Source organism: Akanthomyces muscarius, assembly GCF_028009165.1.
Source record: "Akanthomyces muscarius strain Ve6 chromosome Unknown contig_11, whole genome shotgun sequence".
Classification (NCBI taxonomy): domain Eukaryota; kingdom Fungi; phylum Ascomycota; class Sordariomycetes; order Hypocreales; family Cordycipitaceae; genus Akanthomyces; species Akanthomyces muscarius.
This window is the reverse complement of record NW_026611614.1, coordinates 580,936-604,285: the sequence shown is the minus strand read 5'-3', so window position 1 is coordinate 604,285 and position 23,350 is coordinate 580,936. Positions and strand designations below refer to the sequence as shown.

At 50.4% G+C, this 23,350-nt stretch overlaps 4 protein-coding genes across 4 annotated transcripts; all 4 read right to left on the bottom strand.

Annotated features, from left to right (window-relative positions):
- Nucleotides 1–347: 347 nt before the first annotated feature.
- On the bottom strand, nt 348–1,504 carry LMH87_007689 (uncharacterized protein; the record flags this gene model as incomplete). The annotated part of the gene is made up of 4 exons (XM_056199615.1): nt 348–570; nt 623–1,151; nt 1,214–1,425; nt 1,488–1,504. 4 exons carry the CDS (start codon nt 1,502–1,504, stop codon nt 348–350), a joined length of 981 nt encoding a protein of 326 aa, XP_056058047.1.
- Nucleotides 1,505–4,063: 2,559 nt separating this feature from the next.
- LMH87_007688 (uncharacterized protein) lies at nt 4,064–6,106 on the bottom strand (the record flags this gene model as incomplete). The annotated part of the gene is made up of 1 exon (XM_056199614.1): nt 4,064–6,106. The coding sequence occupies one exon, from the start codon at nt 6,104–6,106 to the stop codon at nt 4,064–4,066; it is 2,043 nt and encodes a 680-aa protein (XP_056058046.1).
- Nucleotides 6,107–14,623: 8,517 nt separating this feature from the next.
- LMH87_007687 (uncharacterized protein) lies at nt 14,624–18,713 on the bottom strand (the record flags this gene model as incomplete). Its single annotated transcript, XM_056199613.1, has 10 exons — nt 14,624–16,107; nt 16,294–16,662; nt 16,721–17,407; nt 17,460–17,664; nt 17,716–18,027; nt 18,083–18,142; nt 18,192–18,420; nt 18,467–18,521; nt 18,606–18,635; nt 18,683–18,713. 10 exons carry the CDS (start codon nt 18,711–18,713, stop codon nt 14,624–14,626), a joined length of 3,462 nt encoding a protein of 1,153 aa, XP_056058045.1.
- A 2,483-nt stretch (nt 18,714–21,196) lies between these two features.
- Nucleotides 21,197–21,903, bottom strand: LMH87_007686 (uncharacterized protein; the record flags this gene model as incomplete). The annotated part of the gene is made up of 2 exons (XM_056199612.1): nt 21,197–21,591; nt 21,663–21,903. The coding sequence occupies 2 exons, from the start codon at nt 21,901–21,903 to the stop codon at nt 21,197–21,199; spliced, it is 636 nt and encodes a 211-aa protein (XP_056058044.1).
- Nucleotides 21,904–23,350: the final 1,447 nt, after the last annotated feature.

Genomic DNA, 23,350 nt, shown 5'->3' with positions numbered 1-23,350 from the left:
CCTAATAAGAGCTCAATTTTATACAACGTATCCGTAGATAAAGCTTGTAGCCTTGATAATATACCAGCTATTTTACATCGGCTGCTTGACAGCGCGCAAGGTAGTGCCATGGTGCAGGCAGGGGACAGGCAGTTGATAAACGTCGGCCAACTTCCAGACCACACCCACGTTCGATCGACCCTTTTTTTTCTTGCTGTTGTGGTAACGCAATAGACTGTACCGGAGAGAGGGATGCTTCCAAACCTTTGGCAGTTATTCTGGCCAAGGGCAAGGGCGCTGTCATGAGAGATTACGACCAGGAATAAAAATTCTTTCAGCCATCCAAACTTGACCCACACACTCGCTGCTCAGACAAAGGTTTTAGATCTAGGTGCAGCTCGACGCTTTCGGCCGCGCTCTTCCTGCGCAATAAGACGAACGGCATCAGGGATGTATTCCACGCCACCGCGTCCCCTGTTCGCGTTCGCACGGGCATGCAGCCTGCGGTGGGAGTTGAGGTTGTCCTGTCTATTGAACTGGTGCTTTCCACAGAATTCGCATGAGAAGCGGTTGGGACCCTCTCCGTGAATACTAGTGATGGGTCAGGTCCAGAAGGTGCTAGTAAATGTGTGGCATAGCATACGATTGTTTGTGTCTCTTTAAGTGCTCCTTGCGGCGAAACGACTTGCAACACCCAGGATGGTCGCACTTATGGGCCGTATGAATAGCACTAACGCTGCCGGGCACCTCTTCCGGGCCCTCGGTCCGGATGCACTGCAATTCCAGTCTCTTCCGTGGTAGCTCGCGCCGAGTATGGAGTTGGTTGCGAGAGAAAGGATCAATCTGTAAGTCGCAAGCGGATTCTTCTAAGCGAGACTCGAAGTCGAGATCTTGGAGGCTTGGGAGAAAGCCATCCAGCTGCTGGGTATACAGAGGAATGGGGCTGTCGTGATTCGGATGAGATCTTGAGCTGTCTGCAGTATCTAGACTGGAGAGGCTGCGAGGCGACCCAACGGCCCGAAGAGGAGCAGTGTACTGGTCGGAAGAGTTGGAGGACATCGAGGAACCCATGGGCTGGCATAATGACATGTTTGTGTCAGGCACAACTTCATATTGTGTTGGCATTCGCTCAATGTCATGGATCGAAGTTGAAACTGTAACCCCAGAGGGGACTGTATTGGCCCAGCATTAATAAATACACTTTGGTATAGTGGTGGAAGAAGATTCAATTCACCGCTTAGAGTAATATAAAAGCCATTCAATTCGAAAGCCACTCTCGTGAGTGATAATTGTTGGGAAGCAGATGCAGACAGCTCGTAATCGGAGAGCAAGGAAAAACCAGTGCTTGTGGGCAGACATTTCATAGGCTGCGGGTATATTCCGGAGTCGTCGTCTATATAGGATCGCAAGTCCGACTCGGAATGCGTCGCGATAGCTAACGAGGACCTTTCAAGATAAAGTAAGAGTCAAAGTTTAGAAGTCAGAGAGGGAAGACAGATGAAACTAACCTGCCAAGCTCGTCCATATTCGGGTCAAATGCGCACAGTAGTGTAAATCATGTCAAGGCGGCATGGGGTAAAGGAAACAGCCGCCCTTAAGACAGTTTTGTTTCAAGAGAGAGAGAGAGAGAGACAAACGCTTCGTGTGATCGCTCAAAAGATGTGGGCCGGGGAGGGTTTTACTAGTAAGTAGAAATGTGCGATGGTGTGTGATTATTCGACAAGCAGCGTCTCTGCCCGTCCTGAAATGCTCAGACTGTCAACCACGTGTGTCCCACGCCGCCCATATGAGCATGAAGAGGACTAATGGGCCTGAAAAATTGATAAAATCAAATTCAAGTCAAGATTCAATAAGAAATATTGTGCTACCAATAAACGCGCTTTGACCGTGTGAGGCGGAAGACGCAAAGGTTTCAAGAGCTTCGCGGACGAAGCCCGGCCCAGTGGCCGAATAATGGATACAGATTTTTGAACTTGAATCCACAGACTGTTAGATGACAAGGAATAACGATCCTATGGTCTATGGATCAGCCTGTGAGGAGCATTTGAAGTACTACAGTGCCTCCCGGTAATTCCGAGCGCTGATGTATGGCGACTTGGTGGCAGTTCGCTCGATATTACCTTCAAACTACTGTATCCTAGAAGAATTTCACCAGGGGCCTCACTTCGCCACCTTTTTCGCTCGCCTGACGGAGTGAAAAGCATGCCTTCTTTTAATAGTGTGTGAAACGACTTCTTGACTGACCAGGGCCCTTGCTAGGCTGGCACTTCTATTGCACGGATACAACAGGGGTGAATCCTCATTCACGACTTGTTGTGCAAGGTATTCATTTTGGGCCAGTCAGTGGATGGGGTAACTCGAATACAGGCAAACCGTAGGATTGTGAAGACTTTCTAAGCTCCTCTTCCTTCAGCAACGACACGCGTGGTGCGTAGTGGCTTTAGCATAAAACTAAAGGAGCGCACGCATCATCAAGGCATTAGATCTGATGTTAGCTAATGTATGTGGAGGACATTTTTTTCTCTGCGCCTTGTTATCCGAGATTTATTATTCTTTGCGCAGATGTTTTCACTTTCTTCACGCCGTCAAGGCTCTGTGCTAGCTCACAGCCTGCGTCAGCCACGAACAGGGTACATGTGCCACACCCCCAGTTCTCGTACCACCAACAACAGGCTAGTTACATGTGCCACACCCCCATTTCTCGTTCAAGTTGGTGGGACGAGAACTGGGGGTGTGGCATGTAATCCTACTGGATGCGAGCCGAAAGTTTTACACCCATGCGAGGCAGCTGTTTGTTGTACCTCGATTTTGGTTGCACCCTGTTAGCTTGTGGTGTCCCGGGCAGGTACGAGCAAGAATTTAAAACTTGGCCATCCTATTCAGTAGTTACAGCAAAAGACGTGCCTTTTCTAATAAGGGCACGGGCTGCGGAAATGGGTCCCCTCGTCACTGCTTCCGACAGGGGGCAGAAGAAGTCATACTGAGTGTGATGACAAGTCTTGCAACCCTACCTACCGGCCGTGGCGGAGGGGGGGGGGGGTAGGGGTGGGCGGGCTCTTGATAAAATCGAGGTACAAACCACCATGGCTTCAACAAGGATTAATCTCCGAGAAGCAAAAAAGCTACCTGCTAGGCGTACAAAAATTCCACACCATAGCCAGTAGATAATTCCGAGGGCTTCACTTGCCTCCAAACAGGGGCGAATTGCAGTACAGGATAGGGCCAGCTAGGCTTTCCCCAGCAAGGTACTGATGAGCAATAATGGTTTTGGCGAAGCTCAGCGGGGTACTGGCGAAGCCCAGCGGGGTACTGTCGAAGCCCAGCGGGTTACTGTCGAAGCTCAGCGGGCAAGGTAGGTCCCTCTTCAGGCCCGTTTTCGTTCGTTCTCCGCCGCGCAGCCAACGCTCCATACCTACTCTTCGTGCATTCTCTCTCGATTCACATTCGATTTGTTTGGGGCTAATATCTTCACGAGCGAAATAGTATCATTCCGTAATAAGGCTGACAACCGTTGGATGCCCACCAGCCCCAAGGAGTTATTGCCGGCCAAGGGCAGTGTTATGAGCACCATCCACTCTGGGACCCACTTCCACCACCATGATGGTGGTTGCCTACGAGAAGATGGCCTCGTCCTTCCCCCTTCATAGTCAGCCAATCAGCTCAAAATACAGGAATTGAGGCTACCAACCACCCATTTGCAGTACCGCCTTGTGGCCGACTAAAATAGCTGCTCAAAACTATGTATTCCTACCTATCTGTGTACTCTTAACGTTTCCTCAGTCTCGTTCAATTATAAACAACTCTGGTCTGCTGCCCTGGTACTGCCTCGTAAATAGTAATCTGACTTTCAATTCCGAAGCATATGATCGCTTTGTCACATTTTAAGCGTCAGTCTGCAAAGTTTCGATTTCATTTTGATTTTCGATGAATGGAGGGCTTCCAAGTGGCGTCTTGTCGTGAGGTGTGTACGTTTGTGCTCAGGCCATCTGACCTGCTAAAACCCAACACCTAAACTCACACGCCTGATATCCGCCCGTTATGATAATAGTTCAGTTCAAAAGTAAGTCTAAGAAGCGAAGCAATATTATAGAGAAAGGTTGATAGTCTTGGAGACACTCGGAACGCCGTTCTTGTTCATCACGAATAGCATCCAGTAGCCTGGCAGCAGAATACCAGGGTCTGTGGGAAGCTGGGCAGTATATTCTGTGTTTGATTGACGGTTCAACGTCATCGGGATGCGACGCTGATCAGTGTTGACGGTGTGCGTGGACGTTCCGACACGGATAAGCGCGGCTGAAGTTACAGCGCCTCCAGTACCAATTAAAAGGCGGCTACCGCTCACACTTGCCGAGGTGATAGTGGGACGGGTAGCGAGAGAGCCATCGCTGTTGAGGAGATAGTTGGGGATAAAGATTTGGCCATCGACATGGTTCGTGTTGCAGTCGCCGCATAGACCGCCGCCTGCATTAAAGACACGTGCATCAGGCATAAGAATAGAGATGCTGTGGTAATTGCGGGGGATCGTATTTCGCGCCTGCTGGAAGAAGCTATCGCGACCTGGGTCGTACATCTCAGGCGTTAGCTGCGATGTGCTGTCCTCGAAGGGGATCGCATAGCTCTGGCCGCCGGTGATAAAGGTCATGCCGTTGGGCAGAACAGTGGCCGTTCCATAAGCGCGTGCCGACCACAGGCCGTTGCTCGCAGGCTGGATGGTGGGCTGGTCGCCTGCGTTCCCAATCGTAATGATGTACGCGCCGGTGTGGGCATTGCTGTACTGGTATGAGGGCGAGCCGCCCGCCGCAAGAATTTTGCCCTGCGTGGCATCATACATGACGGCGATGCCGCACATCGAGTCAAGGTCGTCTCCGCGGTTCAGCGTGCGCTTGCCGGCCGACTGCACGTTGCCATTATCGTTGGTGTAGTACCAGTTCATGGCGGTGCTAGGGCCGGCCTGGAAAATAGTGCCGTTCCTCCAGCCGAACAGCCAGCCGTGGTTGTCGGAGCGGTAGACGCCCTGGCTGTCCTGCGTCAGCATATTATCCACCTTGGCGCCGGAGAGCATCGTCCACATCTTAGTCTTGGGGTCATAGATTTCGCCGTTCTTAGGCTCAATCTCGCCACCACTCCATGAGCCACCAATGGTGAAGACGCGGCCATCCGAGCAGGTTGCTGATGACTGGTAGCCACGAGGAATCCTCATGTTGGGACCAGCTATCCAATTCTGGGACGGAAAGTCGTAGAAAGTCGTTTTATACTTGGAGTTGCCACCAGTGACAATAACCTGTCCGGTTCCATCAATGGAGATGCCAGGGCAGAACATGTCGTGGTCGGTATTGTCGATAATTTTAGGCTCAACGTCATTAGTGGCTGGGTCCCAGACGGAGGTGAAGACTCGGTCAAAACTTGAGCCTAGGTAATTATCGTAGGCATATGCAGACCAAATTATAATCTTTCCACTCAGAGGGTCAACCATACCGGCCACGGGGACGGTTGGAAAATTAATAGTCAGCCCCCATTTTCCAGTACCAGCATACTGGGTCGGCTCTGCGCCGGCGTCAAAAACTTGGAGCTCTGCAATGCTCGTCCACGGATTACCCTCAACTTCAGTCCAGACCTTAACCTGAGTATAGCGGACCTTTCTGGTCTCAAAGTTGGCATACTTAGTCAGCGCGTCCATAGCCCAATTGCCCACAGCCACGACCTCCCAGTCAGTGCCATCTGGGCTAACAGAGATCTCGTGCCGTGCGATGTTGCCATGCCGATTGTTGTCCTGCCGTGGTAGGACTGAGAGGCCATTGACATTATGTGTAGAGCCCATATCCAGTGTGATAGTGTGAGGTGGAGGAGGTGACCAGCTAGTGTATTGTGTGTGCCATAGCGTAGTGTTGTCTCCGTCAATAGCTTTCGAGCACTCATTGCCAGGTTCGAAGCTGTCGCACGTAACCGTCCAACCTGTACGATCAATAACTCGGCCATTGGTCGGTGGTGCGGCAAAGAGCTGATGGGCATTAGGGTTCTGTCCGAAATGCTCTTTGCTGGGATCGGCGCGTGTGCGAGGACTGGCGCTGTGGCTTAGAGAACCACTCAGTCCAAAGAGAAGCCATGCATACAAGTTGACAGCGTGCATTATGACCTGAGAACAAAAGAACAATTTCTTTGAATATAATTGAGATGAGAATAAAGGTCTACGTAGAAAGCCCATAGAGAGGGGGGGGGGGGGGGGGGGGGACCAAGTGAATTATATAAATAAGATTCAGTAGAGCATATACACAACAATAGTAGCCTAAAACTTTCCCAAAGTGGATGATGTGTTTTATTTGTCTAGCAGGTTAAACAAACTATGAATGAGGCGCGGTCAATTGCTTCTCATTGCGCTGCCGGGCTGAAAGCCAGGACCTTGTGTGCCCCCTGGGAATGGGGCTCTATGGGGACGAGGGGCCTTTCCAAAAGCTGATGGGGGGGGATACAAGGATGTAAGCAATTTGGGCTTCAATAATCTAAGTGTCTGGGGTTCTCCGTCGGTCTTCTCCACCTCGTGTAATGTCACCAGCAGCCACTATCTCTACGTAGTTGGCAGGGATTTCTTAGATGCTCTTATCTTACACTGCGGAGAGGATTTCATCTGGTCGATTCCCTCTACCGTGCTAGTAAATGAGAAAAAGGGAAGACGTGGACCACAGGACAGCGGTATATGATCTGCATGTATTGATTAGCTGGGCTTGGTGATTCCCGGGCAAGGCCGCAGCTGTGGCACTGGACTATTTGAATTTTCGAAATGCAGCACAGTCCCCGCTAGCTTAAGCTGGGATACGAAAAAGGAGGCTGACAGTTATCAAGTCGAGAGTCGCGGGCTTGCTCGTCGCATTATGAGCACGCGTATACGTATGGCAGGGGCCTGGTGTGCAACAGTAGACACTCCGGTCTCCTACTTCTCCATCGCGATCAGTGATGTTCACCAGGCCATAATGGGATTGTAGCGAGTCAGTTGCGAGCGAACAGCTCTAAAGCCGTGCACTAATATTTTAGTACTAGGCTGAATGAGAGCTTTTTCGCTTCTCCAGCAATCAATATAGTCTCCATTGGTAATTCTTCGCGATATCACTGCTATCTAGCCACTACTTTCTTCTCTCCCATCACTTTCTTCGTGCTACCAGCGCTTTGTTTGACAGCAATGCTGCAGTCTATACAGTGCCTCCGACACGTTACGTCTTTATGACTTCTCTCTTCAAATACAAAGCAATGGGTAAGCTCATCCTTGGCACACTTGGCACTACAAGAAGCCACAACTAATAGCAACTGAGTTCATAGGACTTCTTTCGCTCACACGACAAATATGCGTCGTATCTAGCGGACCGTCCTCTTGATTGGCAGAGTATTTCTGTTCTTCGTTACTAGCTCTTGTGTTTATTAGGGAGCGAGTTTGCGCCGGAGCTTTGTCTATCTCAGACAAAGAATTTCGATAGGTCCTATAACTGGAGGCCGTTTCGCTCAAGTCGGGGTCGAAGGTACTCGTATACTGCGAAGGTTCCAGACCGTGGAAGCGTAGAAACTTCATCATCATCATTTATCTCGGTCATGTCGCCCAGCTTTATCGCGAAGCGACTCCAGCGGATAGACCCCCGGGCCTAGACCCCGAAAACTTGTTGAGTTCATGCGCAAAAGAAGGCGTCACGATCCCGACGGAGGAGGCTCTTCTTGTTAAAGGTATACTGGAAGTGCCTTTGGTCCTTGCAGAATGGCAAGATTGGTGTGCCGTCTCATAATGGCTAGTCAGCTTAGCAGTTTGGCGAAAGCAGAAAGAGGAGGAATATTCCATAGCTTTAAAAAGCTATCATAATCTGAGAGATGCCAAAGATCCGCCTCCTACAGATCTACCACGGACTTAGTACCAACATATAGGCTTTGCTAAGAACCAACTCACGAGCTCAAAATCCAAAGGCCCGCCACATAAAGTGCCCGTCAACACAGCCATGTCCTTTTTGGCCCGTAGCCTACCCTATACTATTATAACAAGTCAAGAAACACAAACTTTCAACACAGTCTTCTTATTAGCTGCAGAAACCACGTCCATGACGCGCTGGAAGAACACCGAATAAACATATCGGTGATCAGCTTATCAGCTCAGCGAATCAGCTTATGTCCATCGACTATAAAGATCTTTGACGGGGCAAGGTCAACGGATGCCGTGATTAAAAAAGACCGCCGCGTATCCTCTCAAGGAGCTAGCAGCGCAACAAATATTACTAGGCCGAGACAATTCAAGAAAAAGCGTGTACAATTAGTCAGTGAGTTAAGTATCCGTTTATAGCTTATTTCATTGATTGAATCAGCTGTGGCGGCGAGAGAGTTTTGCTCGACCGGTCGCTTTTTTTGTCACCCGCGTGGGCGTCTGCAAATAACCTCGCTCTATATATTATTAGGATCCGCCACAAATATCGTACACCATGCGACTGCATAGATTTTACATCATCTTTGGTGCTCCCGCTCCGGCAGTAGCCTGCCCGGCGATCACAGCCTCGCCTACCACAACTGGGCTTTGGCAGCCACTAGAAAGTCAAGGTGCTCCAGAGCTTCAAGTCGTTTATGGAAATAACGTAGAAGCATCGTTTCGCTCTTGGAATCCTTGGGTATCCGACATGAAACAGATACATCCAGGCATGGACTACACCGTACCGTTCATGAGTCTACTCCCGACTGCCGCATTATCTGCTTCAGTTTCGTGGTCGTCGACCTTCAGTGACGCTTCCATCGTCACCATGTTTCTTCGAATTCCGCGACCCGGCACATCTTTCAAAGCTAGCCCGGGTGTTGTTATATCGTCTGACGCAATGCCGCCAGCCACCAAAAATCCCGCGGCTACCTCTACTACTGGTTTGACGTCCGCCTATGAACTACATCCCGCGAGTACGTTAACATCAAACTCGAAATCAAAATCAATTCCAAGCTCAGTGACGCTTTCATCATTCGGTCAAGCGTCTTACCCAAGACCCGCTTCAACACCTGCTTCAACGTCTATGTCGCAGACTTCAGCTTATACTTCAGCATCGAGCACGGCCCCAGGACCAAAGAGCACAGGACTTATCAGTGAAGTTTGCGACTCATGCTCAGTTACCGCGGGATCGAAGTTTTCTTGCAGGTGCGGCGAGCATAATCCAGAGGGAGATTTAAACAATTTCATAGGCATTCAAAACGCTAAGCTGACAGCTACTTACCAGTTAGTGCTACTTTTGCCCTTCTTCACGAATGTATTAACAATAAATAGTGGAAATTTTACGAACGACTGTGAAGACCTTCATTTCCACAACCAGCCGCCTTCATTCGAACTGTGGGCACAGTGCAAGAGTGCTCAAAACCCTAAATACCAAAATATACAAATATCAAAACTCGATTTAGGTAAGTTCAAGCATCCAGCGATAATCCAGTAATACTTAGTATGTACAGGGCCAATCATTGAGGTTGTCTATAATGAAGGATATGTGTTTCAGCTCAAGAAAGAATAGTTGATGCTGCAAGACACGATGTTGCCACAATAAGCTATAATACCAGGCGCATGGACTGTATGTTGATTGGCCTAATGTCTGTTTGGTTGGCTCTAGAAGGCTCCAATTGGTGGTGCGGGATTGTCTAACTTGCCAACTTTAGCTGCTGGCAAAAATCGCCGGCATGATCCACACCATCGGCGGTTGGCCAATTCTCCAGCGCGAAGAGTAGGGCCTCAAGCGAAGACCAGTGCTGTATAATTCAAACAGTCAAAGAGAGCAGTTGGGCGATCGCATGCCGTTATCATTCATATGTTGAATTCTTTTGAATTGAAAAACAAGGCGTTCATCGGTTCAGGTTTAATGGCCGACACTGGCAATTTGGCTACAGCCTCAGTACAGAAGAAAAAGGTTTTGTTCTTTTGACTCTGCTCACTCAGTTCATCAAAGATAGATCTAGAAAAGCTAAGTGTTGAAGTTAGTGGTCTCAGCGACTAAGCAGCGCTGTAACTCGCCAATGCACCCTCGACGCAGCTCGGTGTAGGGGAGCCTCCCCGGTTTCGATGAGGACATCCATGAACCACAAGCACTACGGGCAGACGGATTTATTCCAGTTAGCTGGGGTTCTCGCCGAAAAAGCCATTGTCGACCATGCATATCAAGACGGCAACAAACGAACAGCTGTTTTCGCTGCAGACATGTTTCTTAAAATCAATGGTTACCAGTTGCAGAAATTCCCGATGGATGGGAATGAGGCGGCACTAAACAAGGGACTGGCTGATGCCCATGTTTTAGTTGCCAGGAGCCAGTGGACATCGGAAGATCTAGGAAACTACTACGCTAGAATAGCTAAAAAGGTGACAGCCCATAGCGCAGAGATTGAAGAGTACGTCAAGGACTCTGTAGAGCACTAGGAGGTCATGGTAGCGCAAAGTGAAGCAAATGGAAAAGGAGTTTCTCGTGCCTTGCTATTGATATGGCGGGGAAGATAATCAGCATTCACATGTCCCGTAAAAGATCAGCCGCCCCCTTCAAGCGGCTATGACTTCCTCTCGAAGACTCCTCGAACCTATCTATAAAGGAGGTTAGCTTCTACCAATCTTCTTACACGTAGAGACGAGTACATACGGTCTTTTGTGCCATCCAACGTGATGGAATGCGATGCACCCCAAAGCCAGAGAGTTGCAGGACTTAATTTTAACTTATTTTGACGCGGCAAATCTTTCCCTATAGCGATCCGCGGATATGATGTAGCATCTGAGAGTGCCGCACTGTTGGCTTATTAATCATGGTGGAAATGCTGGGCACGTACCATGCGCAAAATATCTTGACGCATGGAAGAATGTCAATGGAATTTTCTCTGGGTCCGAGGCAAGTGATATGCCCTAGCAACCGCCTTTTTGTATAGCTTGTGGACAACATCGGCGGGTGATAGTACAGCGGCCATTAAGTTAAGCCTCAGTTTTGACATGTTCGACGATTTTCTTAATATGGTATGGTATTGACTCTATATGACTACCTTGAGGGTCTTTCGCGCAACGTTCTTCCGATTTGCATGCCTCTGCGTCATAGCGTAGCTTCTTGTACACGTCTCGAAAGGTACCAATCTCAGCTTCCATTTCCGCTCTCTATGTATCTATTGCTTTTCTCATCTTTCTCTTTTGGCCGGATCATTTCGTGGATCGATGTCGCCGGTGGTTTTCCTACCCCGCCAGAACCTGCAACCAAGGCCAGCGAGATGCTCGTGGACGATGTCCTAATCGGACTGGTCCCTGACTTCTCTGTTCAAGCGGTGGCCGCGGCTGCGTTCGACAGGTACGGTTACGTGTACTGCTTCGCGTTTGCAGTTGACTTAACCTAACTTCTCTTTCAAAAGTTATCGATATAGGCTTCTAAAGAGTTCACCTAGTAGTCGCTGAGGGCTAGCACAAGATTCGGTTTAGTGTTCTTCTAAATATAGCTTGCTCTCTTGTTTTGGCTGATACAATGGGATACTTTCCACTAATTATCGCAACGAATACAAGCAGCCGCGGTGCTATTATGTTGTCTTCCCTCTTCTCAGTTGTAAATCCACTTTGCTATTATCTGCACTCAGCCTAGCTAGACTGGCTTTCATCCGCCGCTATCAAAGCAAAGGGTGTGCTAAACTCTGCCTTATGATCGAGCCAGCCCGTAGTGCAAAGTTTCCTATCCTCATTCTCCATAGCATAGCGATCGTTTTCTGGCTCGGAAGTGAAAGGTGCCGCCTGGCCAGGCGCCGCACCTCGCACCAGCGGGCTCAGGTTGGCTCAGTGTGGGCGGTTCGCCTCCCTTCGCTCAAAAGAAATGTCATGTGTTCTTTCTGCGAGTTTCTATTTATAATGCGACACTCTATAAGCAAACATCCACAATGGCATCACCAGACAAGTAGAGCGAGCACCCCATGTTTACCCCCCACACCCCAACCCTCCCGTATAAGTAGGGTCAGCTGGGCGGCGCTGGTCAGAGCTTTTTGAGGTACCTGTACTCATGAAATAAACGGATTAATACGCTTTAGAAAGTTTTCCACCACCAGGACTTCATTAACTATGAAATCTGCCCGAACCATACACTACTCCAAAACCACCGAAGTTATCGACTAGGCGCCGATGCCTTTCCCAACAGATAACCCAGCGATATGGAAATGGCCGTATCTGGACTGTGCCATCCAAACCGCTACCGGAGGGAAGATTGCTCTCCAACCTGGCAAGGCCCCTGGCGAGCAAACCGGGCGAGACGCGTCTTCAGCCACCATACATCCGACAAAGCTCGCGTTATCCCTGGAAAATCAGTTACAAACCACGGCTGCCCGAATCTTATGGGATGTATGGACCCGTACAGGTGTTCCTGCCGGTGGCTTTATCCGTAAGGAGACTCATGCACCAACAGACTGCCGCAACTACCAATTCGATCCGGGGAAGATAAGTGGAGGAGAACTCGGTTTATTACATGGCATGCCTTTCCAGAAAAAAGTGGCCTCAACTTGCGGCTGCGGGACAAGGATACTGTTGATTACGGGTGAGCGACGGTTTATTGATGCGAGCAGTTTTCCGGCTCTCTTTTCTGCTCTTTTCGGATATGAGCTAGAAAAGAGGGCTATGGTTGCTTACAACTCACAATTATGTGTGGTTGACTTTCGTTTTGCCCGCTGTCCGCCAGAGACAGAACATGTGTTGTCAATTCTAGACAACTTCAAGCTGGAGGGTTATTTCAAAGGCCGCTTTATATCTCACACTACTGCAGATAACTTGATTCGCATGGCTTTCAAAGACTTTATCGAGTATGCTGGCATTTCAGGAAGCCAGATCTTACTCCCTAGCTCTACAGCCAGGATTTGGCCAGATTGCGAGTCTGCACGGGATTATTAGTCGCTGCAAAAAATACAAATAAAAGACGCGAAGCTTTCTACACAGCTTTCCAAGAAACATGTCTTTTTTCTCCTATCAATATTAGTCGATACCTGTTGTGTGCAAATTGGCTTCTGCTTCCTTCCCCCGATTTGGCTGTCAGCTAGCAGTGGTGAGACTGCTAGTCCACAGGGCTACGCATCATTCATCAGGATTTGCACTTATAATCGGCACTTGTTAACTATTCAAACTGCTCAGGGCTGATACAAAGATTCAATTTCACATTAAAGCTACTCCTACCCATGCGAACAACGTCGAGCGGAGCGAAGCCGAGCAGGCCTTTGCCGCTAATAAATCCATGTACCGACATGCCAGTATAATACATATTAGTGCAGAAAGTATGTGCATAAAGTATGTCGGTATTCTAGTAGCTGCTACTGAGAAGCAAGTGCATAAATCACATGTCGTTGCTATTTCGTACCATCCTTGCAATGGCCGCTCTGGGGCGCCTCTCTGCCCATCTAAGAGGATTAAGGAAGGATTTGACCGTGATATCTCCCTTGCTGCCTATGCTTGAAACCAGCTTTGAGAATGGCGATTGGTAGCCGTCTGAACCCTGGATTTCTCGCCGCATTGGGGTGTGTATCGCCTCGAACCAGGCCGAGCACAGTAGGCATTTGGCGACGAGATGGAGACTTCCTGAGCCTTCTGCCGAACCCTCTCGCCTGCACTGGGTGGATCTTGTCCGTAGAACCTTTGATGTCAATCTTGACAGCTTTGCAGCGAACCATGGTAAAGATCCTTGCCCGGCCAAGAAATGGCTTCTCCCTATCAGCGGGGTGACCCTCAAGAGTCTCTACAATAGTTGCGAGCGCCGGAACAAACCGGCGTCTTCGTTTCCAAGATCTACCAGGCATCTACTCTTGATGTGAAGTATTAGGTCGCAGGGCGATTGTAATATACCTGTCGCTGGCCCGGCCTAAAAATAGCTCAGACCAATGTTTTCGCCGAAATTATCCGAAGTCTAATTCAAGACGGACCATACTTATGCATCCTATGCATTCTATCGATGTACTCAAGACCTGAATGCAGCACAAAACGGCACATAATGTTACGCTATTGCTTGTATTTGTCTTACTATCATCTACCTAGCTATTTGTTACGTACCGTAAAAACCGAAACGGGTGTCGCGGGTGCATTTAGTGAGTCTTAGTAGTGGGGTGGGGAAGGGCAGCCGCTATTTTTGGCCGCCGTGAATGCCCAGAACCCCTTTTGTACCGACACCATGACTGCACTAACAGACACTAACAGTTAGTTAAACCTCGCTTCTACGATCGCGTCAACATACTGAAAAAAAAAAAAGTCGAAAAGACAGGTTTTTATAAGCGAGTAATTCGATATTTCGAAGATACACCATATCACGACACCAATTACGGACGCTCAAGTTACCACAGCCTAATTTATGGGAAGCAGATTTTAGTGCATAGAATTTACATTCCACAGCGCAGGTCGATTCATAGTACATTAATCAACGAGTCAACATGACCAAGGCACTTAAACGAAGCATTCGCTCAGAGCAAGGTATTTATATCAAATATACTACATAACATCAGAGCTTTCAGTGGGGGAGACTAGCCAGATTATGTTCAAGCTTTCGAACACGGTCACTACTATCACCAAAGACCTCTCGAATGCCTATAAGAGCTACTGTGCATCATTCCTTCGCTCGCATCTCCTGTCCCGACTCGGCGCAGAGAGCCCCTAGGTTCGTGACGGCGTTCAAGAAGGGGACATATGTCATCATGCTGACCCTGGTCCCCATGCCTTCTCTTTGCCTTGCAGAGCCCGCTCATACATCGCCTCGGCCTCCTGGAGCCGCCCTTGGTTTTGAAAAAGGTTGCCGAGATTGTTGACAGTGTCGAGCGTCGACGTGTGCTCTGGTCCCCATGCCTTCTCTTTGCCTTGCAGCGCCCGCTCATACATCGCCTCGGCCTCCTGGAGCCGCCCTTGGTCCTTATAGAGGTTGCCGAGATTGTTAACAGTGTCGAGCGTCGACGTGTGCTCTGGTCCCCATGCCTTCTCTTTGCCTTGCAGCGCCCGCTCATACATCGCCTCGGCCTCCTGGAGCCGCCCTTGGTCCTTATAGAGGTTGCCGAGATTGTTGACAGTGTCGAGCGTCGACGTGTGCTCTGGTCCCCATGCCTTCTCATAGCCTTGCAGCGCCCGCTCATACATCGCCTCGGCCTCCTGGAGCCACCCTTGGTCCGCATAGAGGTTGCCGAGATTGTTGACAGTGTCGAGCGTCGACGTGTGCTCTGGTCCCCATGCCTTCTCATAGCCTTGCTGCGCCCGCTCATACATCGCCTCGGCATCCTTAAGTCGACCTCGGTCCGCATAGAGGTTGCCGAGATTGTTGACAGTGGAGAGCGTCGACGTGTGCTCTGGTCCCCATGCCTCCTCTTTGCCTTGCAGCGCCCGCTCATACATCGCCTCGGCCTCCTGGAGCCGCCCTTGATCCGCATAGAGGACGCCGAGATTGTTGACAGTGTCGAGCGTCGACGTGTGCTCTGGTCCCCATGCCTTCTCATAGCCTTGCAGCGCCCGCTTATACATCGCCTCGGCCTCCTGGAGCCGCCGTTGGTCCTTATAGAGGTTGCCGAGATTGTTGACAGTGGACAGCGTCGACGTGTGCTCTGGTCCCCATGCCTTCTCTTTGCCTTGCAGCGCCCGCTCATACATCGCCTCGGCCTCCTTGAGCCGCCCTCGGTCCATATAGAGGACGCCGAGATTGTTGACAGTGTTAAGCGTTGACGTGTGCTCTGGTCCACATGCCTTCTCTTTGCCTTGCAGCGCCCGCTCATACATCGCCTCGGCCTCCTGGAGCCGCCCTTGGTTTTGAAAAAGGTTGCCGAGATTGTTAACAGTGTCGAGTGTCGACGTGTGCTCTGGTCCCCATGCCTTCTCATAGCCTTGTAGCGCCCGCTTATACATCGCCTCGGCCTCCTGGAGCCGCCCTTGGTCCGCATAGAGGACGCCGAGATTGTTGACAGTGTCGAGCGTCGACGTATGCTCTGGTCCCCATGCCTTCTCTTTGCCTTGCAGCGCCCGCTCATACATCGCCTCGGCCTCCTTGAGCCGCCTTTGCGTCACATAGAGGTTTCCAAGAGTTGCTGATATCTTGACACTGACTTCATCGCTAGCAATCTCATTCAACAATTGCCAGCATCGATCAGCATGAAGCAAAAGTCGGCGCTGAATCAACCAGTACTCCGGGACCTCCTCTCCTGGGATATGCAGACTGGTACATTTCATTGCCAGTGCTGCTAGGTCTTGTTCATTCGGACTGTTCAGTACGTGGACCATCCACGAGTGCACACAGCCATGCACGCTGTAGCCACTTGACTCAGACCCGTTTTCTATGCCTGCCCAATGCGCTTCCACCAGTCCGTGACTGCAGAGCACTCGCATACCATGGTCGAACGCAAGCCGGGTCTCCGTAAGATCTTGGAGCCACTTCGGTCCACCGTCTGTTCCTCCTTGCCGTACTAATTCGTACCACAAGTCTTCGTTGCCAAAAAAAGCCCATAGTCGCAGCAGCATTGCCGCTGATTTGTTCCGCCGGCGAATGCTCGCATATGATATGTTCCACGTGGAGTACATAGCACGATTTTCATACGTCAAGAGTTGGGGGCTCAGTTTCTGCAACTGGCCCCACGTGCTCTCATAGTCTTGCAAGTATTGTCGCCATGATGTCGAGACCTGTGCGAGATATGCACCAGCTGTTGACAGGGCGAGCGGTAGACCGTCGAGTTTGCAGGCAAGAGCCATCGCGGAAGCATCTATCATATATTAGAAATTGTCTGGCCCTTTATTTCCGGGGTTAGGGGCATCGCGCACCGTCTCGAGTTCCTCTCCGACCTGATGTCGACTCTAGAATGCGGAGACTGTCCTCTACCTTGCGCAACTTCTGCAATCGCAGTAGCTCCCCAATCTGGACTGTTGATGATCGCGTCGTCACAATGATCGCTCCATGATCTGTATCTGGAAGGTGTTGGCGAATATCGTAACCCTCTAGCGTTGATTGATCCGTCTCATTACAGCCATCTAGGCTGCCAGCTTTTCCAACTGGCCCTACCCCCGTATCGCCTTCCATCTTGGGGTGGTCGTAGTTGTCGTAGATTAACAGCCATCGGTTATTTCTTGATTCATCTAGCCATCTCCTGACAGCTAACGATGCGTCGCCGTCATTGTCTGACACCGCAGCTTGCATATATGTCAGGCCGGGGTGCTCCCGGATGATTTTTATAGCTGCAATTCGGAAACTCTGGTTCAGTGACGTTTTATCTCTAGCATTCAGCCAGATCGATGCGGAATAGTCGTTTCGGTGTCGCTTCATGTATGCGATTGCGAGCTGCGTCTTGCCCATGCCGCCCAAGCCGTGGACCACAACAGTGGAGCGCTCAGCTCCTCTCTCGAGCTTTTGATGTATCCATGCAAGCTCTTCTTCTCGAGCGACAAAGTGAGTTGTCTGAACGGCACCTGGCTGGCTAAGAGGGAGGGAGAATCGGTCAACATTGCCTCGTGCTATACACAACGTCAACTCAACATCACGACATACATGCCTAGGCTGTCCTACCATCGTCTGCCCTCCTTTCCCTCGCCCAACGCTGTTGCACACTATCTGTGGCGCTCAAAGCCATGATCTGTAGATGTTCCGACACCGTCACGTACCCGGTATCCTGTCTCGACGGGTAGCGTACCATAGAGGTATGATTTGCGTGGATGACAATCGGCTCGGCGTCTGCGTGTCCTGGTACGACGGCCGATGCTCTTGGAACAACCTGATGATGCCTCAGTACCATGTATCAAGGGCAGCGGGAGGAAATACAAACCATGATGCTGCGCCCTAAGACGGTTAGTGTCGCGTATTCCTCATAGGCGAACTTTGTTATAAATTCATTGCTGATCGGGGCGTATTGTCCTAGCTGTTGCTGCAACCACTCCGAATCCCGCTCGAGGTGCTTCAGAAGCCGCTCGTCAGCTGCTATCACAAGGGATGCCACATTAGCCAGAACTCGCCCCAGCTGCACGCCGTTGCCGCCTTGATGAGGAGTTCCCATAAACAGAATTCCATATGTTGACAGTTTGATCGATCGGTGTTCGGCTAAGGCGCCCTGCCGAGCAGCGTCGGAGTGGATTAGCGCCTAAGAGTGCCAGTCAGCCAACGATCCGGATATAGAGTTAAGCAAGTCGACCTACACTTTTGAGGACGAGCCCTCCGAGGCTATGAGCGACGAAGATGATCGGTCGGTTGGTGGACTAATAGCCTGTCAGCATCAGTGCAAGGTGGCAGATAGTGCGCACTCGCATCCGTCATTTTTCGCTTCCTGCATAAGTCGGAAACCAGGGTTCTTGCGTGGTCGTAAAGATGTTGCCAGCTCACTCGATCAGTGGCATGCGTGTTCGCGTCATAGCCCCAGCAGAGGATGCGGGCTCGTGGGAGGTTATCGGGAAGGAGGTGTCGTAGCCAGTTAGTGCCGTTCTCCGCTGTCCATGTCTTCTCCCGGTGGCCATTGAGGCCATGCAGTGCGACGACGCTGCTGTTGTGAGAGAAGAATAAGCAGGAATGCAGAAAAGACGTACTCGACGATCGGATCGCGCCCCTCGAAGACAACTTCCAAGCCTTGCGGATGCTCCACTGTCTGACTTAGCGTGCGCGGCTCTCGGGATAGTGCCAGCGTCATCTTATCGACCAAGCGCGAGACTCTCGATGAAGCCATACCGGTTGCTATCGTAGCTGTATCGTCGTAGACTTTGCGCTGATGTGTGTCGTCTGCCTGCGCACAACCAACTTGCCACTGCTTAGGCCAGGCTGCAGTCGGGCGTTCATCCCCGCTCTTGAAGGGCTGAACTTGATCCCGTCCTTCCCATCGGCCGGATTATGATTTTCCCGCTCAGTAAACCAAGTGTTGGTACTAAATGCACCCGCGACACCCTTTTCGATTTTTACGGTAGAGCATCAAGCGGCAACTAGCCGTTGAGTCCTGTTAAGAGTGGACAATAAGGTACTTAGCAGGTACAAGCTATTTTTGGCTGCTCCCCACTAAATTTGTTATGTAGGTGTTCACCCGCGACACCCATTTCGGGTTTTGGTATTGGATGGCGGATATTAGCAATCACAAAGCAACGTGCGTCAACAATGCTCAGGGAGGGCTTTAATCATCATCATGACCTTGATGTGCGGTCCAAGCCACTTTACTGATACACTAAGATCAAACCATTCGTATTACATATGCGACCTGGAAATGTCTGGTACATCCGCAAACGTGAGGTTTGCCACAAGGCCTAGATAGGCTGCTGTAGTGGGAAATACCTGGCCGAGAGGTCGAGTGGTTTCCACTGCTGTTTTAATACCATAGGCCTCGCGCTTCACATCAGGGTGTGAGGTGTATTCTCTTGCGGCAACGAGATGCGAACTAGTGAAAACCATTAAACTGGACTTCATAGTTGACATGATATGATAATCACTTGACCGTTCGGTGCCATGCATCATCTCCAGCGAGTGCACGACCCATCTCCTGGACCTTGTTGCTTGCTGCCTGGTGCGCATTGCACAGACGGCTCGGAGTGTGTGTTGAGGTACTTCGGCTCTGGTGGAGTTGTCTCCCGCCCCTTCTCCCTCGCAAAAAGCGCGGGAAACCCTTGCCAGGCACCTCAAATTCAAGCCCCTGTTTCAAACTCAAGATGTATTGTGATACTGGTACCAGGAACTCCGATGCCCCTGTTCATCTGGCCTCACTGTCGACACCTGCCCATTCTTCGCCGGCAAACACAGTCCATCCCGCTTCATGGCTCCCTAGTAGTCCCATGCTTGTTTTGACAGACTTCCTCCAGCCAAGGCATCCGAAACAGAGCCCCCGTCATAATTGATGTAATTGCTTATGATGGGCATTTCCCCTCCACCTATGGTCAATTTGGCGGCATAGGTGGCTGAGGTGTGGCTCGCCACGTTGATGGTTTTGGGAAATGCACGGATGGAACTCTCTTGAGATTGATCGTGGCGCCACCTAGATCCGCAGCTTCAGGACTGCACGTCGTGAGCAGCCCGATATTTGATGTGTGGGGGCGATACATACCGAGTTTTTGAGTGTGTCAGGCTGGCCAGATCGGCGCGGCATGTGAGTGCCAAGTTATCTCTGACGATATTCGCTTGAGGTTCAACCTTGTCATTTTGCAGCACGGTATAGGCATCAGATTGCATAAATTGGCCTCCTACCTGGCCTCGGTTCGTCAAACGCATTCTGCACTGTTCATCATCTCAATCTCTTAGGGTTCATCGCCGTAATATCAACCTACAGTCGCACGCTCAGACCAGCGCTGCTGCCCGCTTCTAAAGGGCATCACTTGGCGAGAGGCCCTGCCACAATAGCCGTTTCGAGTTACGACCTTCGAGTGATTCACGAGCAACCTTGCTGGTAGCTGCCTTCACCTGATGTCAGCGAAGACTAAACCATTCCAAAGGAATTGTCTGCGCTGATTGCCTTGTAGGTGGGCTAGTGGTCGAGGCAAGGCCACTTTCACTGACACCATCGACTCTGTGACCGCTCGTGGCCGTCGAGCCTGGCCAGTACTACTGGAGGTACACTCAGCCAAACCAAGTGCCCTCCATAAAAGACCGTGCCTTTTCTGCCTCACCTGTACAACGCGCCATATTCTAACAATCTAACGTTGCATACACAGGATAACAAAAGAAAAAGCAAAGTAGTTCCAGCCCTGAAATAAGCCAATCCATATTTTTTTCAATGTTTTGAGCTGGATTGCCTGTGGAAGGCGGACGAAATTAGAAATACAGAAACTGGTTATTATTACCTCGCAAAAGAAAACGCAACACCCCGCCGCACTCGCCGGACGAACCTGATCGAAAACCTACAGAAACTGGTTGGGGGGCTGATCTAAAGAGAAACCTGTACTAGCAGAGATCTTTTGAGAATTGAGTGTACGGAGAGATTAATCAGAGCAGCGGCGGAGGCGTGAGAGGAGATCAAAGACGAGCTATTAGGAAAGCTTGCTACATCGATGGTGCGGTGGCTTCAAACCGTTATCGATGTCGACAAGTGGTATACAAGATGTCAATCATGGTAGTAGAAAATCTCTGCAATTAACAGCCCATCAACTTTTCCCCCATAGTTTATTCAGACCAATAATGGCAAAGCCGTGATGTACTGTAATTGTGCGTGGCCGCTGGTCCTCCATAAACAAAAGCGGACAGAGCGGAACTTTGGTTGACCAATTGTACAAACACCGCAACAATAAAACAAGGGGTAACGTTGTATTGTACAATATCCTACGCACAAGCACCGACAGAGGGGTTGCCTATGCCCAGTCGAAGCTGAACTGGACAGAGTTGTTATTTTTGAGCATATCGGAGAAGCTTTCATTGTCGTGCATGTTTTGTCTGTCAGTAGAGTTGACGTCGGTCGCGCCAGACATGCAGTCCATGTCCATTGGGACCTGAAACATGCCAAAGAGGTGCTGCATGCCGCCACTGGGCATATCATTGTGGAAGCTCATGTTGCTGTTATTAGGCATGCTTTGAGCATTGTGGGCCTGCGCATTCTTCTTGACGTACGCCTGAGGGTGAGAAAGATGGGAAGCTCCGGTGGGGTTTCCTCTCCGGATGGAGCACTTTGTAAAGTGGCGCTTCAGGATATCACTACGAGAAAAAGTGTCGCGGCAGAGAACACACATGTAAGGGCGGTCGCCAGTGTCTGCGCAAACCAGTAAGCATGGTACCGGGATGGGAGTAGAATGGTATTGGTACTGGCAGGAAGAGACTTACGACGCAGGAGATGACGTTTCAAGTGCTTGGTTTGCAGGTACGTCTTGGTGCAGTGCGGGCAAGGGAACTTGCCATCGGCATCCTTGGTGGGGATGAAGGTGTTGTTTGCAGCACCAGTGGCGAGAGCTGCGGGGCGGCCGGGAGCGCTAGGCAGGATGTCTCTGCGCCTGTAGGAAGTAGCCGGGGTGATGCTGGGCATCATCGGTTGCAACATGTCATAGTCGGTGCGAGTCTGAGCCATGGAATCGTTGCCTGAGTTGGGGTGGAGGACTTTGGAGGCGGGGTGCGGGGAGGGGGAGGTAATTTTATTTGATGACAGCAGTAGTCGAGAATGCAAGCACAAGCAGACCTCGAACAGGGAAGGGGGGTGTAGGGTTGTTTTGTGACGGATAATCGTTTGAAGCAAAGGAAGAGGGTGACGAGTAAATCGAGAAGGCAAGGTTAAAACCGGGGACAAGGATAAAGGAAGGGTAAAGAGAGTCTTGCAGTTGATCAAAATGAAACTCTGGGCGGTAATAGAAAAGGAAAAAAAAAGAAACGACGGGTGTTCTAGAGCAAGTGCCTGCCTGCGAGGTTGTCCGAGGAATGGGCCACGTTGAAGTATTATATACTCGGTGCTCTTACTGTGTACGAAGGCAAAGGCGAGTTTTTTCCTGGTAATGCCCTTGGTAGTTGGCAGGTCAGTACTGCTATTTGCCGCCAAGGATATGAATATTAATCCTTGCTAAATATTAATCCTTGTCGAAGCCAGCCTGCTTGAAGCCCTGCTGGCTCTGGTACTGGTACACCGGCGCGCGTGAGGGGGGTTGACTGGACCTGAGTGACACGGTGCTGGTTTGGGTAATCGTAAGGAGTCTCTACTCAGTAATCTGACATGATCCCGAGAGGAACCGACAAGTGTTGTCTTTTGCGCAATTCATCTAATCAAAGAGCGACGATTTGTCGCCTTTTCAAAATGGTGAGAAAAAATGTAGTCCCGGCCAAATCGTGCCCAGAGGATAAATTTACATAAACTTGTATTTGTCGCTGTCGCACAAGTACCAAGGTGCCTACCAAGTTAGCTTTATTAGGGGGGCCGCAGGGGAGGGAGGCGTGGCTCAGTAGGCGAGTCACTCACTTTTTCATCTTCTTCTAGCAGTCAGGCACGTCAGGGTATCCTGGCTGGTTGATGGCGTTGATACCCTTCGTTGGAAGCCCACAGCAGTCGCTCGTATCGATCTACGCGTTTTCGCCAGTCTCTGGACACAGACTGTCTGCCCCTTCCTAGGCTCTTTTTCCTTTCTTTGGAGGATCCGTGCCGTGGTGGTGGTGGTGGTGGTGGCGGCTAGGTGGGTTGCGTGATCCACTCGGCTTCTTTTTTTTTCTTTCCTTGTGGATGCTTCCAAACGGGCTCTCTCTTCCGTGATGCGACCTTAATTTCTGGCGACACACTCCGACGGCAAGGCCCATACGACCACTCGAGAGGACAATCGTCGTGATGCAGCTACGGACTTGAACTGGTTGACTGCTTCGGGACCTGGCAGATCAGCCGCCCTTCTTCGATGCACCAGTCCGCTAATTACGAAGGACACCTTGTCGGCATAGCCATTGTCCATGGATCCTTATTTCTCTGTCAAAGCTCGGTCTGGAGTAATAGTAGAAACGAATCCGACAGTATCGACCCGCAGCGACAATGATGTTGGTCCCCT